General features: G+C 33.9%; 1 protein-coding gene across 7 annotated transcripts in view; it reads right to left on the reverse strand.

Annotated features, from left to right (window-relative positions):
- LOC138316165 (protein fantom-like) overlaps positions 1–19,198 on the reverse strand; it is a 38,505-nt gene extending 19,307 nt beyond the window's left edge. For 5 of the 7 annotated variants that reach the window (XM_069257719.1, XM_069257718.1, XM_069257717.1 and 2 more), the window contains exons 1-16: positions 8,173–8,261; positions 5,872–6,019; positions 5,463–5,604; positions 5,161–5,234; positions 4,824–4,921; positions 4,543–4,620; positions 4,315–4,397; positions 4,041–4,118; positions 3,829–3,901; positions 3,590–3,660; positions 3,073–3,178; positions 2,569–2,715; positions 2,279–2,352; positions 1,816–1,955; positions 1,582–1,688; positions 1,184–1,301 (exon numbers count right to left, since the gene is read on the reverse strand). In XM_069257719.1, the coding sequence (XP_069113820.1) occupies positions 1,184–1,301; positions 1,582–1,688; positions 1,816–1,955; positions 2,279–2,352; positions 2,569–2,715; positions 3,073–3,178; positions 3,590–3,660; positions 3,829–3,901; positions 4,041–4,118; positions 4,315–4,397; positions 4,543–4,620; positions 4,824–4,921; positions 5,161–5,234; positions 5,463–5,604; positions 5,872–5,926 (1,444 nt within the window). In that variant the 5' untranslated portion in view covers positions 5,927–6,019; positions 8,173–8,261. Of the gene's footprint in view, positions 1–1,183; positions 1,302–1,581; positions 1,689–1,815; positions 1,956–2,278; positions 2,353–2,568; positions 2,716–3,072; positions 3,179–3,589; positions 3,661–3,828; positions 3,902–4,040; positions 4,119–4,314; positions 4,398–4,542; positions 4,621–4,823; positions 4,922–5,160; positions 5,235–5,462; positions 5,605–5,871; positions 6,020–8,172; positions 8,262–16,925; positions 16,987–17,437; positions 17,526–19,034 lie in introns of those variants that run through there. The other 2 variants (XM_069257715.1, XM_069257714.1) reach the window with 2 other exon arrangements.
- Positions 19,199–19,320: the final 122 nt, after the last annotated feature.

The following is a 19,320-nucleotide window of genomic DNA, read 5'->3' on the forward strand; positions in this document are numbered from 1 at the left end:
TAGTCGTCTATACACTAATTTTTCAGTCACGACGTTACCACCAAACTCTGTCGGACACGATTTTACAATCCTTTGGGTGACATCTGTCAGTTTATTGTCGCATCTTCATACTTACAAGAGATCCCAGAGGGATTTTGGCGCCAACCAAAGAATGATCTACGTTTGACAATGGAAAGAGGGATCTTTTCTCTGCTTTTCAAACTTTGACTACATATGAAATTTGAGAAAAATCCTTTAAGTACTTTCTGAGATATAAAACAGAAACAAACTTCAATTATCAAAATCCAAGATGGCTACCTGTCGGCCATCTTGTTCACTGATCGGTCCCAAAATGCAATATGCAGAACTAGGGCCCTAGGGGAACCTGCAGAATAAATATGAGACAAATCCCTTCAGTACTTTCTGAGAAATAGCTGTAACAAACTTCAATTATCAAAATACAAGATGGCATCCTGTCGGCCATCTTATTGACCGGATTGGTCCCAACATGCAATATGCACAACTAAGGCCCTAGGCGAACCTGCAATTGAAATTTGAGAAGGATCCCTTTAGTCCTTTCTGAGAAATAGCGGTAATAAACTTTAACTATCAAAATCCAAGATGGCGGCTTGTTGACCGATCGGTCCCACAATGCAAGGGGAACCTACAAGTGAAATTTGAGACAGATTCTTTCATTCATTTCTGAGAAATAGCGGTAACAAACTTCAATTGTCAAAATACAAGATGGCATCCTGTCGGCCATCTTGTTGACCGATCGGTCCCAAAAGTGCAATATGCACAACTAGGGCCCTAGGAGAACCTACATGTGGAATTTGAGAGAAATCCCTTCAGTGCTTTCTGAGAAATAGCGGTAACAAACTTTAAATATCAATATCCAAAATGGCTGTCTGGCGGCAATCTTGTGGACCGATTGGTGCCAAAATGCAATATGCACAACTAGGGCCCTAAGGGAAACTACATATGAAATTTGAGAAAGATACTTTCAGCCCTTTCTGAGAAATAGCGGTAACAAGAAATGTTAACAGACGGAAGGACGGACGGACATAAGGACCATGAACGAAAAGCGATTTGAATAACCCACCATCTGATGATGGGGGGCTAAAAATGATATTTACATAAATGATATATGCAGTATCTTCCATATTTAACTTTTTTCAACAACAGAAAAAGTTTAGAAATGAACCTTTATCCTTTTCCATGTCAACCTTCTGCAAAAAGTCTGGCTCTGGAAGTTCCTGCTGTCTCTTTTGTTTGACCAGAACCAGGGCCTCCTCTATCTCAGTGAAGTCTATGGCACTTTCCTGTATCAAAAACATAACACAGTTGACATACTGTCCATCTACCAGGCATATGTTGGTGTCAACTTAATGTAAGTGGAATTCTAAACAACAAATATACACCCTAGATCTAGAATTGCTTCATAGAATTTCAAACAAGAGTTCAGAAGTTGAAACAGAAAAAAATATATAACATACGAAGCTGAAGAGTCAAAATTCTAATGTTAGATCATAATAAGGAGAGATCATTGTTTTGCTGTAGAATTGACCCTATGATATAATCATGCTAAGGGGAGATAACTACCTTGGTGAAGAATTTCATCTTCTGTTTGAGATCATCATACTCCTCCTTCTGCTGATAGTGTTCTACCTGCATCTGTCTGAATGTAGCCTGAAGCTTCTCATGTTGATCTGGCAGAGAAAAGTTTTATATAAAAATTGATCTGTAAGAAATACAACACCAGACAAATATGTGTATGTAGCAACAATAAGCATCAATTTTTATTCCTTAGAGAAATATAAAGTCTGTAACAAATACCTTTCTCACTAGCTAACTGATCAAGAATGCCGCCCTTCTCTCCAAGATCAGCCTTCAGGGTGGCTTCCAGTTGGGCTATCTGGACTTTAAGGGCATTCTCCCTCTGTCGCCATTCTCTCTCTCTATCCAGGTCAAAAGCACTGAGGAAAAATACAGCACAGATTACATTGAAAGTACTTTTGTTTTCCTTAGAAATGTCATATCAATGATAATTCATTAAGTAAAAATACTGTATTACTTCTTGATATAATAAATCAAAATATGACTTTAATAAGACAAATCCAAAAGTGAAACAACTTACTCTACAGAACACAAAATTGTATCAATCAATAGAGGAACTTTATACACAGTCAGTGTAACAATAAGATGAAATTTGTATCAGCTCTGTCACCTTAAAAAGTTTTATTGCAATCTTGTATAAAGTGAGGATGTTTCATTTGGTTTTGCCATTTGTAATGCTTACCTGTTGACAAACTTCTCATTGGCCTCTTTAAGGATCTGGTTTTCCTTCTCAAGACTCATGATCTGTTCGTTTAACTGAAACAATGGAATTATTAAGTTATAAAAGATAATTAAAGCTACCAAAATCAATGCTATAGAATCTCAAAGGAGTTTTAACACCAGTTTAGAATAAAAGGAAGTTATGCAGAGAAGTTGTTGATTTTTTTTAAATCACATGAAATAGTTCTAACTGTTTTGAAAGTAGCTGCTTGTGAAAGTAAGCAAACTTAATGAGTCTTTACATGAATTTACCTCTATAAGTTTCCTGTTATTCGTCGTACCAAACTTGAGTTCGTTTTGGAGTGTCAGTACCCGATTCTGCTCCTCTTTGACTTGCATGTTGAGTCGCTCCATTTCCATCAGCATGCTGTCATGGCTGTGTTTCATTGTCTGCATATTCTGTTAATATTTGTCAAACATGATATGTATTTAACTTTCTGTCTTACCTGCCAACATACTATTTCAACCATAATTTCAACTTCAGGGAATTTGAAGACATTTGGCAGAATACAATGTTTTTGATGTGTTAATAAAAGGTTTAATATCCATACAGGGGTTTCGAGATCCAAAAACGGTGTGGGTGAAGTATGATTTACCATGGATTAGTTCCATCTTCCATTGATTGTAACATCATCCTTTCACAGGATTTTTGTAATCTCATAATCACTGAAAGGTGGGATTACTGGAAGGGAACTCGTACTTTACCCAAGCTGTTTTGAGATATCAAAACCCAGAAATTATCTTATTATTATTTACCTGTTCTAGAAGAACATATTTTTCCTGAAGAGTAAAGAATTTTGTAGATTTTTCTTTCACTTCACGCTGTAAGCGTATCAGGTCAATATTTTCTTGGACTGTCACTCTGTATGAAAAAAGGCAAAATCAATTAATCAATCATTTTATTTACCACTAGAATTATATATGTACACTACCACATTATTGTGTATGTGTTCAAGGTATTCAAAGAGTTTAACAAGTTTTGTTTTTATTAATAATTTCACTCAATGAGTATTAATTTTCATAATAATATGCGGTACTCTGTGTATCTATATCACTAGTGATGAGAAATCTTCTAGGAAATCATCTCTATAAATCACATCCTTTACCAGATGGTTGTGAGTCAGTAGATAGGAGATGTTGAATTGTGATTGGAGTGTTTTATCACCAACCGCAAGTATGCAGCAATTTAGCAAAATAACCTCTTTTTATGCTGTGAATAAAGATATATCCCTTGATTAGTGAATCTACTCTTAACATCAAATTTCCCTCTCACCTCTGTTCTGCTGTGATCTGTTGTTTTATTTTGACTAAGTCTTCTTCATGCTCTGCTTCCTTCAGTTTCAGCTATAAGTAACAAACAAAGTGTATTCTGTAGTACAATATTTCACACGTACTCAATCATAAGTACAAATTGGAGGCTTGAGTTAGTAGCTGACTCTCAAGTTCTTTTATTTTGGAGGTATAGATGAATTATGCCAGTGGTTTTGTAAGAGTTATCTCCCATGAACTTACTTGCTGCCTCATATTCTCCACCTCTATCTCGTACATCTCCATCTGTTCCTGCAGCTGTGCTATCTGGTCATCCCTGGAACAATGAAAACTCAAATGAGCATTGGATGATCAAGTATGATAGAATCAATTTGAAACAAATCAAATAAATTTCTTTATTTTCTAAGCATAATAAAATGTATTATAAGCAAATTAATTGGCTGATAATGACTTACTTGTAATGAAGATCAGCTCTAGCATTCTCCAGTAAACTGTGGCCATATCTTGGCTGAGTGGGACTACCCATCATTCTCCTGAAACAGTACATTTTTTAATACATTAACTGAACAGACATCAAAGACTAAAACAATTGTTTATAGAAATCTTACATTGCTAGAACAAGTCTGCTTTTAAATATTTTAATGAACATCTTAAAGATGAAATAAAACATCAAAACAAACACACTTAATTACAGTCTCACCTATAAGTCCTTAAATTTTGTTCACTTACCCCTGTGGCGAGTCCATGGGGCCGGTTACTCTCATGTTCTTTGTAAGCCTCGAGTCCGGCTGAGGTTGTGTACGGGCAATTCCCTGCAAAAAGAATGAATGTGCACAATCAAGAAAACATAACCTTATTTCAAGTATGAAGCTGTTAAGATACAATAATCAGCATTAATATCACTCCTAAAGGTTATAAAGTCATCTACATCATAAACTGGTATATAGTTATACTTACTGTACTTATCCTAGATCCCACATGGTTGTATGGTGTGGACCTTTTGTTTGTGGCCAATTGCTGTTTCGACAACATCAACTATAAAACAAAACAAAACAGATCTTAAATCTGTTAAAGAATAGAAATGATGATATTAAACCAAATTATTTTGTCTACATATTTTTCTTTACAACAGTCAAGTTATTTCTTCTCTTAATAATTTAATTCTTAGTGTTTGTTTTTTCTTACTAATAATACTACTAAATTTACCATCAATACTTGTTTTTCTTTTTATCACTTACCTTTTCTTTCAGCTGTACATTTTGTTTTTCCATGACACGGATTTTTTCATTCAGCTCTTCAATCTTCTCCTCCATTTCCACATCTTTTACTTTTTTACCTGAAAAAAGTGGGTTATCATGCCAAATAAACAAGTTAAAAATGATCTTGGTATAGTGTCACTATCTCTTTACACCTATCTTACTTTTAAATTATACAGCATAAAACATAATTAAATAACTGAAAATTGCCCAAGCCACCGATCATAAACTTACAATGCACTTTTGGGTTTATTGAAATTATCTCCGTGTTCATAACATCTTATCCAGTACATGTTAACGAACACGATTCTGTGCTTACCTCTAGTTTCCCCTCCATCCACTTCATTTGTCTTCTTTTTATCATTAACTAATCGAAGCAGCTTTGTAGCCATCCTTGAAATAAACACCCAAGAAAGTTTTCAAACAAAATTCTGAGGAAAGTTAAGAGTAGCAATAAAAGCATATGCCAAAAATCAATACATCAGGATATCTATACCAAAGAACACAATTTTAGATTTCTTTATCTGCTAAAACTAATTAATCACCTTCAAAAAGATAGCTAGATATACCGTTGCAACTGATATAAATTGACAAACTTGAATGTTTATAATTTGTATTCACCTTTTAATTTTGTCCTCCTGCTTTCGAGCATGTTTCTTGAGGATGAGATTCTCCTCATACATACGAAGGTACTTGTCCTCTAGGCTATCACGATCCCAACGTGATACCATCCTTCTTTGCTGGGCTGCCTTCTGCTCCACTCCTACATAAAATATGTCATATGTTATGTCACAATAATTAAACACCTGAAATGTTACAAATTCTTTTATGAGGCTTTATTTTCATTTTTAGAGCTTGTGATATCACATAATAATTTTCTAGTATTGATTAAGTATTACATTATCATTGTGTATAAGAATCACAATACGATAGAATAATTAAGATAGTGTGAATAAAGCGAAGTTAAATATAGAATTTCATAAATCTCAGTTGAATCTATTTGGCAAACGGAAATATTTGAAATAATTACCAGCATCATTGTTGTGTTTGCCCCCACCGGGGTCTCTAACCGGAATCATGTCCATGATATCTCTGGAGGTAAAATTGGTCACAAATCCTTTTTTCACCAGCCCAGTATCAAAGAGTGACGTTCATTGCTGATGCTCCCTTCCAGTGACCTGTTCAAGGACAAATGTCATTTGTCATAGAATTCACTTTTACAACTAACTATCATCAGAGACAATTAACTTGTCTAGATAGATTTTATATAACGTTATATTTACAGTCGGTGGTGAATTGTTAGTATAAACCCTGTAGATTTCAACCAAAGGCTACTCAATTTTGTTTCTCGATAGACTGAGTATGTCATGCGCAATTTGGAGCCGCACGGATGAATTTATGATGGTCCGAATCAGAAACTGTTGGCTGCTTTCAGTACTGATCGTACATTCGAGGAACATGTATCAAAATAGGTTTGAACACATTTATATGTGTAAATACAAATGTAGAAAAGTTATATTGTTTATGTTACTACCGTATCTCTGAGCAATGCTTCCGTGTCTGATCAATATACAATGTTGTACAATGTAGTTTTGTACATTCCGACAAGGTCGCAATGTTTTCATGTACCGGTTTGTGTCGACGACACTGTGTTGTTCGCTACAACATGTACTATCCTATTTGTATTTATAACAATTTTGTTGCATGCAAATGGATAAAATATGTCAGGATAAGTCCTGTCCGTTCAGCAAGAGTAGGCCTTACATAATACAAACAATGTATGTTTGGGTGTTTCGACATGATAAAACGGAATCCTACAGTTGTAGCTTTACGATATTTGCAATAGATAAATGTACGTGTTTGAAACAACAATAAAAATATATGGTAACATTCTGAAAGCGGTAAACATTTACAGTAGTGGGCCTACATGTGTTTGTACATGTTCCTCGAAACGACGTCCGATTCATTTGAAAACCTCCAAAATCCGGAAATAATTACTTGTAAACATCTAAATATCTCTGTATTCAAGTAATTTTAAACACAGGCCGTTTGAATTGGATGCCGTGTCACAACTACGTTAAATATCCTGCCTCGTATAAATTGTGTAATCATACGACACAAAAGATTTAAATTAAAGGGACAATTAATTTGCATATTATATATCGGAAACAAACCAGTTCTAATGGAAATAAGATTAATTAGTGTTACAATATGCTAGAAAAGCCCACTGTAGTGAAATGTATGTGAAATGCTTACATTCGCTTGCTGTCCGCCATTACATATTGTGGTCGGACGTCTTGTATGCCGAACACTGGCCCTTGCCAGTAGACATTTTTGTCTAGAACTACTCAATTGCTCTTACAGTAGAGTGTTTACGTTATTAGGTGCATGTTTTGTCTAAATATAATTTCACCAACTCCTCAGTGGTTATGTATTGCATTTGTTTAACGTATGTGACTTTGGCTCGGGTATGGGTACAGCATGCATGTTATACCTGCTTAATGGTATAGATCAACGATTTGGAATTTCAACGGTATCAATCAAAATACTAAATAATGTTGTGGAATTTGTCAATATTTCTTGTTATATGTTTCATAAGGAATGTATAACAATACATTTATGTCATATTTTTCTTCATGGCTATGTAACAGAATTAGCCTCATTTAATTGTCCCTTTAAACTGTTTTGTACTATGGAACTTTTAAAATCAGATAAATAAAATGATTTATAGTTTCATATCGAAAAGCACCCAGATATATGCTTCATCAGACGGAGTTCTTTTTATTTGTATGTTCATTGATAAATTGGCGAGAATTTCCGGCAAATTTGTTATTTCAACGTCGATTCGTCATTACAGAATATAATCCATTGGTGGCAACTGTGTCTTGCTTTTTATTTCGTGTCTAAAAGGCAGTCATATCATTATATTCGAATGAGATTCAGAGATAGGGGAAAGATAAATAACACCATAACATGTCGAAACGTGTAGCAAACTTTTTCAAATGTGGCGCTTCATCCATAAAACGAAACTGTTGCATTGATGGAAGCATTTTCCAATACGATATTGTGATAGATACAAAGAGAAAATACGTACGATAAAGCTATACTCAAAACCTAGCTGTTGGCATTCCAATTGTATCCAAAATTCACGATTTTGTTAAATGGACGATCGTGGTGTAAACAACAATTCATCAAAATATTCTTTAAACTCATTCGTTATATAGGTTTGTATCGACACTTTTAAGTAACGTGTACACAAATAAGAATACAAAAAGCGGTTGTGTGAACGCAATCAACCGCAAACATGCGAAAATCTAACGAAATATCCTACCTGTCATCACAGAAATTAAATTTGTCGTCAAGAAAGCTATTTTTCAATGACGGACTTCCTGTCATGCGCACCTGACCGGATGTTAGGGTGCACCTGAATGCATTTGTAAGCGCAGACGGGGTAACGCGTGGGTCAGTTCCTAGGGGTAGTAGGCCTATTTAAGACACCGTCTTAGAGCTTTACGATACCAGGCGCGGATCCATAGGGGGGCGGACCCGGCGTACGCCCCCCCTAAAATAGGAGAGAGAAAAAAGAGAAAAGGGAAAAAGAAAGAGGGGAGGGAAGGAAAAGAAGGAAGAAAGAAAAAATAGAGGGAGAAAGGAAAAGGGGAAAAAATAAGGAATTAGATAAAGAGTGAGAATTAGACAGAAAGCTCCATTTCCTACCTTTACCGTTTGATGTTATCATTTTAAAATCTAAATGTATTCGACTTTGTGGTACATACATGCATGAACATAAGATTTTATCTCCATCGCTTAAAAGGTACAATGTAAATTCCTTCAAGTGTTTACTTTTTCCTAAAAAAAACCCGATAAAATCCCAATATATTAGATAATTTATTGTCATTAATATTCAATATTGACAGGTTATATCTCGATATCCTTAGCAAATAAAAGAAAAGGGGGAGGGGGTGGGTATAAGGAATTGTAGCTGGCCATGAGTCTTCGCTGGTTGACTATATGTCATGCCCTTCGTTTTCCAGGTTGTAAATGATATAATACACATTTTTGATTCAGCATTAAAGTCATGTATTAAATCCGACTATCAATTCACAAATGTGTGCGTACTTTCAAAACGCCAGTTACAAGATTTTACTGACGTCGAATGCTTCTAGAAGCTTTTTATTTGTCCTAAGAAAATGTGTGTAAAGAAAAAAGTGGAAAATCAAACCAAATGGAGAACCAAATGCGACAGAAAATGAGAGCTTCTAGGGGTCTGGGTGCACACCATGGCCAGATGCCTTCTTTTTTTGTTTCAACAAAAACATATCTTACCGATAATGTTATAAGATGGGACAAACGTTGTTAAAAAATTAATGCACATGACAAAAGGCTCCCTATTAGAAAACAGGATGATAGTAATAATTCCAGGCAGCGTCTGGCCATAGACAGACCACTAGCCTACTTTTCTGTCATTGTCCAATACACGAATTATGAAGATTGTGTATGTTAGTGAAAATAAATTATCTAATCCGACAAATAATGTATAAAAGTAAAAGCTTATATCGTTAAAAAAGTTCACATACATTTTTATTAGTCCTATAAAAACCTTCAATAGGCGACCCCTAGCTGCAATATTGTAGCTCAAAAGTATTTTAGACTGAAAATGGTGTCTTCTTTAGAGCTACAATTGTTCCTTATTACTGCAAATGGAGCAAAGTGATGATTATGTAAACCATTATAAAACGTTTGTTTTACATTTTATCGTACTTGTTTGATATAGTTTACCTACTAGGCAATAAAAACGAACCACATAAAATATCAAATTCTCATCGAGGCATTATTTGTTTACATTATACATATGAAGGTCTTTCAGAAGGGAACTTATACGGCAAGTTCACAAAATGTGATTTTGACGTTTTATGAGCGGTACGGTAGATAGTAAGCATGGTATTTATGTTTGTTTTGGACAAAAATAATATGTAAATGCATAGTAGGCCGGGTACGTATATTCGTTCTAGGCGGCCCCCAGACCCCCATCCTTTTCTTTGCTTCGTGCCTCTATAAATATTTAGATTTTAGGCAGTGCAATTCTGTAACTTTATATTCAAAATATGACATTAGACGTCAAAAATAATAAACGAATATTTTTACATGGCTTCAAATATTTTTTGGGAAAAGTGTACATGAAGTCCTCAGAAAGCAGGATTTATTAGCATTTATTCGAGGGCTTCTGGGGGCCTAGGCGGCCCCCAGACCCGCACCCTTCATCGCTTTATGTCCATATAAATATTAAGATTTTGATATTGCAATTCTGTAAGTAAAAATTTAAATCAAAACTTTAAATAAAAAATATGACACTTGACACGAAAACCATAAATTATTTTCTGGAAAATGTGTTCATGAAATCCTCAGAATGCAGGATTTTGCACCATTTATTCTAGAGCTTCTGGGGGCCTAGGCGGCCCCCAGACCCCTCGCCTGATTTGCTTGGTCACACGCCCCCTCTAACCTCAAAACCTGAATCCGCCCCTGGATACAGTAAGGCAACCGTTCTCTATTTTGCATTCTCACACTTTTTTCTCATAACAAATAAGGAAGGACTACAACAAGATAAGAAACAAAGTAAAAAATACTACCCGGAAACATAGGAAAGAAATTTGAGTACAAGCTGGTGCAAATATTTAACAAAATCCAATACCAAGACTCAAAAGTGAAAGCTGGTGTGGGAGATTTATACAGCATACCAGATGACAAGAGCTCTCTTAAGGTTTCACAGGATAAACAAAAGGCGGATGTGCTAGCAACGTTTTTCAGTCAAGTATTTGTAACTGAGCAAAGCGAATATAGAAACAAAACAGTCACTGAGCTCTCCAAGTCAACAGATAGCAAGTACATAACTATCTTTCAAAACTTAAAACAGAGAAATCACCCGGACTGGATGAACTTCACCCTCACTACTTGAAAAACACAGCAAATTCTATAAGCATACCGCTAACAATCCCGGTGTTCAATCAGTCACTGACCACCGGAGATCTAACACTAGATTGGAAAAATGCAATCTTTGAACAAGAGTCTGCGCCATATACAAAAAAGTGACAGATGTGAAGCTGGAAATTATCTCCCGGTCAGTGACATCGGTTGTATGTAAAATACCATCCTCGATACTCCAGGGGTTCCGATCACTTACGATATCTACACCCCTGGACCATCTCATAGTGAAATTGAAGGCAGCTCAGCAGAAAACATTTGACCAATCACAGATCAGCAAAGATTTCCTCTGAAGACTACAGAGAGAGCGACGCTCAACTTCAAAGCCACACAGTCAACCACAATGTACCGTTATACGGCTCTTTTGATGTACATCAAAGGGCTAAATTACCTGTTCTGTTGCCTCCAGTTTTACGATGAGATAGTCCAGGGGTGTAGAGATCGTAAGTGATCGGAACCCCTGGAGTATCGAGGATGGTAAAATACTGGAAACCATTATAAGGGAGCATTTAACGAAACACGATGACCAACAAATATTTTTCTACAAAACAGTACGGCTTCATATTAGGAAGGTCCACTTCTCTACAATTACTTGGAGGTTTAGATAAATGGACACATGCACTGGACAATGGTCACGCTATTGATTGCATATATATGGATTACAAGAAGGCCTTCGACACGGTCCCTCACCAACGGGTCCTCAGTAAACTATAGTCGCATATAACTTGTCAAGTCAGCTAATCATTTCGATCTCAAACTTTCTAGGAAGGCATCGAAAAGTCACAGTTAACGGGGAAAATTCATAGTGGACAAAAGTCACTTCTGGAATACCACAAGGTTCAGTGCTAGGGCCGCTTCTCTTTGTCATCTTTATTAATGAGCTCCCTAATCTAGTAAACTCCGAGATATATCTTTTTGCAGACGACACAAAATTTTTCAAAATAATTTCCAACGAAGAAGATAGGAAAATCCTGCAAAACGATTTGGACACTATGAGCAAATGGAGTGAAGATTGGTTATTAAAAATGCACCCGGACAAATGTAAACACATGCATATTGGAAAGTCTACAGATACAAATCACCATTATAACTTAATAAATAAACAACTGCTAACTACAACAAGTGGGAAAGACATTGGAGTAACTATAGTATCAGATTTAAGCTTTGAAAACCATATCAGCAACAAAGTACATTTCATTTTATGGACACAAAGTTATTTATACCATTATACAAATCACTTGTCATGTCCCAGCTAGATTACGCAAGTTCAATCTGGTATCCGTACAAATACAAGGAAATCGACCTGATAGAAAGTGTTCAACGACGTGCCACCAGATGCCTGCCCGGACTACAGAAATTGCCATTCAAGGAAAGGCTGGGAAAAAAAACCCAAACTGAAATTGCCCAGTTTATCATACTGGCGTATGCGTGGGCCTGGGGACATGATTGAAGTGTTCAAAATGATTTCTGGATTATATGATAAAGACTGCTGTAACTGTATAAGCTTATGGTCAGATGTGGCCCCCAAACATAGTGCTAGAGGAAACTCAAAAAAACTCTACCCCCAACATTCAACATCAACATTGAGGAAAAATATTTTACTGTACGAACTGTCAGAATTTGGAACTCTCTACCAGAATCTGTTATATTATCACCTAATATCAGAGATTTAAATACTATAAATCTCTGTTAATATAAACTGCTTTAAGAATAATTTAGACAAATTCTTGGAAAACCAAGACCTAATCTATAATTATAGAGCAGAGTTATCGTTATTAACTGTGTTAACAATAAAAACATGAACACCTTGAAATTATCAAAATGGAAATCTAACATTTCTTAAAAAACTTAACTTAACGAAACTTTATAGAATATTACCTGCAATGCTACATGTACATTATATACTGTATCATGTATGTATTTATTGTATGATTATGAGTCCAGTGTAGAGGACCTCAATCCTGTACTGGAAAATAAACTTTACTTAACTTAACCTATAAAATATGCTACATAGCCTATATATATACATATGTTACTTTGCTACTTGAATACATTTTTTATGGAATGTGGTAATTTTTTGGAAATGATCCTACATTTTAGTCAAAAAATGTTTTTAAAAAAATACCGAATGTAATTGTCTGATGTATCTTAATGACATATCTTTATTATGATTTCTTTATATATATCTTTTGCCCCCAGTCCATTTAAAAAGAAAATAAAACCCAGATAAACAACAAAAACGAAACAAAAAACACCAATTAAGACTTCTTGTCCTCAATGTAATGAGATCTCTTACAGCGGAAAATAGCATCTTGTAAAAGATTGTAGAGATACCAGATGACAGATTTCTTATAAATATAGATGTAGATGATATGGTGGAGATATATGTAAGATATACTTTAAAAACATGCATTTCTTTTACAACTTACATTGTATCTTCTGTACTTTAATTGGTTTTATTAACATCGGTCCATATATACGTGGCAGTTTGGCTTACCATCTTTTCTTCACTTTATCGTTGCTGCAAAATGTTGACATAAAGTAGGTCTTGTGTGACCTAAGGTATAGTCAAGTAATTTCATTGCTACAGAAAGAAAGTAACCAGTCAGACATGGACTGCACTAAGCAGAAGCGGCTATAGAATATTTGCTATAGCAAGTATTATGACACATTTGACTGAAGCAGAGGTGCTATGAAACATTTGACCACTTTCATTAATTTATCTATTTCGGATCCAGTAAACATATTCTCAAATAAAAATTGGAAGTAAAACATCTTCTGTATAAAATTTATATTTAAACGAACCATACGTCAATATATTGCATTAAAGAAATGGTGTCAACACCATGTTTTAAAAATTTAACGACAGTGTATAAGCTGATACAGTCAATGCAATACATGCAACACATTATTCAAGATTAAGAGCAGCGGTATCTGCGATAGCGATAGGGATTGCAGATTTGTTTTAACTTTTTTTTTCGTATTTTAATTCCATCACAAGGATATTCTACATTTATTTATTCTATTCATTGAGATATATATGTAATCACTTCCGGTGCTGACGACCGACGTGTTGTACTAATCGATGTTCTTGTCTCGCTGCTTTACTAAAGTTCATCACATCCAGTGCCTTGGTATCTTTCTCCTGTACCTTTCTCCTTAGTTGGTATCTTTATCCTTTAGATGTTTTACTTGATTGGTACACAGTGTTAAAGTTATGTCCCTTAAGATGAAGTGTAGAGGAGAGATGTGTAGAGTCGTGATCATCTGGAGCACTTGTATCTGCCAATATTTATTCTTACATGTTGACCATTAAACTTGATTAAAACTTCCAAAAATGATGTTTAAGATTAACCAAATACTTATTGTAGGACCATTCAATTGTAATTAAAGTAGTTCTAGTTTCGGTTTAGTCCTAGTTTCGGTTTCAGTTCTCTTTTATTTTTAATTGCCACTTTTATTGATTGATATTATATTAGATAGTAAACTAAAAATCCTACTCGGTCATGTTCAGGCCATCGATTGTTTTAAATTACACATTTAATCGTACTAAATAGATTTGTTAACACACATGACCTACATTTGAGTTATTTTTAACTAACGCCTGCGCAATCAACATACAACGTATACCTACAGAAAATTTTCGATTCGAATGTACTTTATATATATATATAGCTTATTTATCTGTTGCAATTATAATAAGAATGGAAATTTTCAGCATGACTTCCATGGGTTTTACCTCGAAAATAAATTTCAGTAGAACTTTTGTCTGTATTATATGTATATCCAGGATGAGATAAAAATTGACTTTCACGTGTAATATTCTTTAAATGTAAGTTTGTACAGTATGTTAAAATACGTATATTGTAGGATATATATATTGAACAACTTTATAATTTGTATGGGGAAATCAACATTGGTAGAGGTACTTTGATTGATGGTAAATTATGTATACGACATTAGTCATCTTGTTTAATTATTATTGAATTATCATGTTTTCGTTTATGGTTGTAGAGTTTTTGTTTTGATGATAGTGGGAGGATATCAGTTTCACTTTTTGTATGCTCTGTCAATGTCATTGCTTCCAATATTACGTTTTCAATTATCGATATTCTCCAAAACCTAAACAAAATGCAAATTAAGTTGTTATTCATGAACTTATATCAGTGTAATTTGCAGTTGTAAAATAACGTGTTAATGGAGAAAAACTCCGCTAGCACTATATATCGTTATTTGTTTGATTATCCCGCTTACAATGCAGCATTTGTGGATTTGTTAAATTATTGTGGACAACTGAATTATCTGCCGTATAGTTTATGAATTTGCCCACCTGTATTTTGTCTGAAATGTTATATCCTACATGGAGTATGATTTACTGAACCATGATGACTTGGACTACACGGTACCCCAATATGCGATTGACAACAGTATGTTTATATATCGATGTGTATCCAAATGGGTTAACCGACGGATGGAAAGCCACTGTGGGACAAAACAGGTAATGAATTGATGATTCTAATCAATACTCTCTTTTTCAGTTTAGCAGATACTGTTTAAACATATGGCATAACACCGTGTTTATTACAAGCATGTCCGGATACATATTTCAATATTGTTATATGAAGATGGTTTATATATGCTGTTATGGTTTTTCTACGAGAAAACTTAAAATTCGTCCTTAATCATCATCATGAATTGATTATGAATATATAAGAAAACAAACTTCATGTGTTTATATTTTTTTTTGAAATAGCGAATGCTAAATATGTTAGTTTTTGAGAAAGCCCATGCTAATATTTTAGATTTTGAGATAGCCGTGCTATTTTAAATGTCGTTGTAATTGGCATTTTCTTACAAGCTAATATATTTGTTTTTATTATCCGATACAATACCAAAAATTCTTCATGCAAATCTCTATAGTAACGGTTAGTATATTATTGTGAAAAATAAGTTTACGAAATCTCGTCGAACTTCACGTGCAAATGAGAAAAAAGCGAACAATGGTATATAAATAGCACTGATGAAGGCACTATAGTTGTTTAAAATTTCCACGATAGTGAATTATATGTATTACATATGTAATAGTTTGTAATTGTCTGTGGTTTGAGAAAATATTGGATTCTTGATTTGGAACTGTATATCAGAGATTTAAATGATATTTAAATCTCTGTGTATATGGACTAACCACGGAAGAACAGATTGTGCCATGGAATCGTTTACTCATTCGTCAATCGGACACTAGATTGCTGAAACAGGATTAGAGTGTATATACATATATATACTATAGAATATAATATGTAAAGAAATAATGCTCTTCTAAAACATACGGGTTTTATTCTGAATGTAATTTTTGAAATCTCCCTACAAATCCTAATATCTACAATGTATATTGCTAGTCCTAACTTTAACTTGTCGTGTACGGATTTGCTGTTATGCCGCTATCTTGTACTTATTTTAGTAACTGAGCTAAGACTCCCTATAATTCACAGAATTATCGCCTGCATGCATTTATTGGAAGCATAACCGAGTTGATATTAATATATTATGTCACAGTACATGTAAGGGTTTCCCTGTATAGGTAACTTGAATTCTAACAACGTGTATCTATTTAAAACAATCATCGTATGTAAATACATGAACAGGGCCAGAGGTTTTTGTCAATAATGCATATCATGAAAGGAAGGCTAAACATTACAAGTTATTGTATTTGCTTACAGAAATTATATATTTGTTAAATTATCTAAAGCCTTAATGTCACTTTTATACACATTCAGTGTTACTAAACCTATGATAATTTATGTGGGCACTGGCGGTTCGTTCTATGGAATGAGGATAATCTATGGACTGTGGCGAATATTTGTTTGGATATTAGAACGATCATTTATATAATGTATTGTTAAACCATATCGTAGACATTCCATATCATACATGTTAGAGAATTAAATGTTTATGCTGATCACCATGGCTTCCATGAAGAAATAAATCATCATGTCCATTGAACGTTACTTGAATACACTTGATACACTTGCGTTTAATTTCTCCATTTCAGACTCATTATGGGTATTTGACTACAGCAGAGTTGATACATTTTAACGAATTTACCTGGCAGGCACCCGATATCATCTGCACATATCTCCATTGGGTCATGTTAGCATCAGTCTACCTTCGTAGATAAAAATAAAGTTTGTTTTCTATTTATCATTATGAATATATCTATACATGTTCATGCAACGAAAACAATATAATTAACAAACTTATCATATTTCTTGTGTTATCTTAATGTCACTTATACTATTCCGTATTTGCATATTACAGAGTTATCTGCCCTTGCGGTTAGGTATTGATTGTTACATCATGATTTGCGAGCGTAACGTCATACTTTTCGGAGAAACGGCGTGAATTGTGCTCACAAAATAATGACGTAACAATCGATACCTACCGTCAAGGGAGCTTACTCTGCAATATGCAAAAAGGGAATAGCAGTTGAAAAAGTGCTTAATTTTACATTCAAATGTAATACATTTTAGTTGAATTAAAGACAACTTATATTGATTGCATAGATGTTAAATTTAACTATATATTTTGATTCAATTTCAGGACTTGAGAATTTCCACCTTGTCGACATGGATATTGTTGTGGGTATCTGAGGTTGTCAGCACATCTGTGATTCCTGAATGTCACTGTCACACAAATTGGTCAGACCTGTAAATGATTAAAAAATATATAATAAGTTAAAGTTCAATCAAATTAATCTGGTATACGTATTACCGATTACAATTTTCCATTTGTAATAATTCAATTTTCTTTCCAGAGAATGTTTGCCATTAAAGAGTACCGGTAAGTAACCATTACCTATCTTTTAATAGTATGCATCGCCAATGAAAAAAATAATTGTTTTCAAAATAATTTCACTGTGTGAAGATGTCTTACACGAATTAATTATACGTGTATGGATTTATTGTTTATCACTTGATGTATGTGAAGAAAGAAACATATTACCATGTCAAGATGAATGATTTTTGTATAATGCTGATAGTAATGAATGAATGTTGCGGGTATATTGACATACACGTTACATTTATAAGAAACTTGATTTCACAATTTTACTAGTATTTTACTAGTATTGCATAATAACTTGTCCATGTGTTATTTGTATGGCTGTGTATTTTATTTGATTTATTAAGCATATTAATTAATTAATTGATTTCACATTATTATTATCGATGGATGCAAGAAATGGATGTTGCCTTTTTTCTGCAGTAATTAGTGACGAATCAGACATTGAAATTTGAATTATTATTTTAGTTAAGCAGTGATATCACTATTTTTTTTAATTTCATAAGGGTATGAAAACGTTTTATTTGCAAACTGTGAATCCCCGGATTCTCAAAAAATTGTGCAAACATTTTCATCATATCCCAATGAAATTAAACAAAATTATATCAATGGTTATAATTAATTTTTAATTTATTTGCTTAAATAAAGTGCGTTTTTACGATTCTAGTGACTTTTCAATTGATTGTATTTCCGAATTAAGGTCTGATTATTCATCGACTATAATCAAATGTGTTCATATCATTATATTTATTATGTTGTATATTATCATAAGTTATTATTTTTGAGGAATAAAGCTACTGTACAAGGACTTTCTGATGATGACACCATTGATACAACTATTAAATACGCTAATCTGGAATTATAAAACAACATATTAGACCCCATAAATGCACATAACATTTACTGAGAGAATTATAAAACTCTCACCGATTGAGTGTTTTTATATAAAAACTTCCTTTGATACCGCCTATGATTATGTTAGAAAGCAATCTGTTGTCAACATTTGATTTTTGAAAATACTTACCGCTACTCAAAAGATAAATCCCTTAATGTTCAAATATTATTTGTTACATATGGACTTATTTATATGTTTATTTCGAAAATTTACGCATTTAAATCACTTATTATTGAATTTAGATATTATAATGGCCAAAGGAAGAGTTTTATATAATGAAATACTTATTATCAATTATATTCCATTGCATGTTGAAAGTGTGTGTAGTTGATTACCCTGGTATGTATATAGACCGTTGTATGACCTACTTTCAGGTATAACATTTGTCAGAAGCAGACGAAACCGCACGTATTATTTGATTATTGTGATTAACACTATTTCTCCAGAACAAGAATGGACATGATTGAAAGAACACTTACCGATATCGGCAAAATTACGCCTGATCTTATGTAGGATTTCCAAATCAAAGAATGAATAACACGGAATTTCCAAACCGGAGTAACCGGATATGATTGGTAAAACTGACTAGTACAGTATTATTGTGTTAAATACGAAAATTGAAAAATAAAAACCCGAAGAAGCACTCAGTATTTGGTTTTCTTAGAAAACGATCAACCAACGTCTGGATGATAAGGAAATCAAATGTAGTTTTCATGCATTACATACAAAATATGATTTAATAAGAATTTTCGTCAATCCCCCCCC

Source organism: Argopecten irradians, chromosome 2, assembly GCF_041381155.1.
Source record: "Argopecten irradians isolate NY chromosome 2, Ai_NY, whole genome shotgun sequence".
Classification (NCBI taxonomy): Eukaryota; Metazoa; Mollusca; class Bivalvia; order Pectinida; family Pectinidae; genus Argopecten; species Argopecten irradians.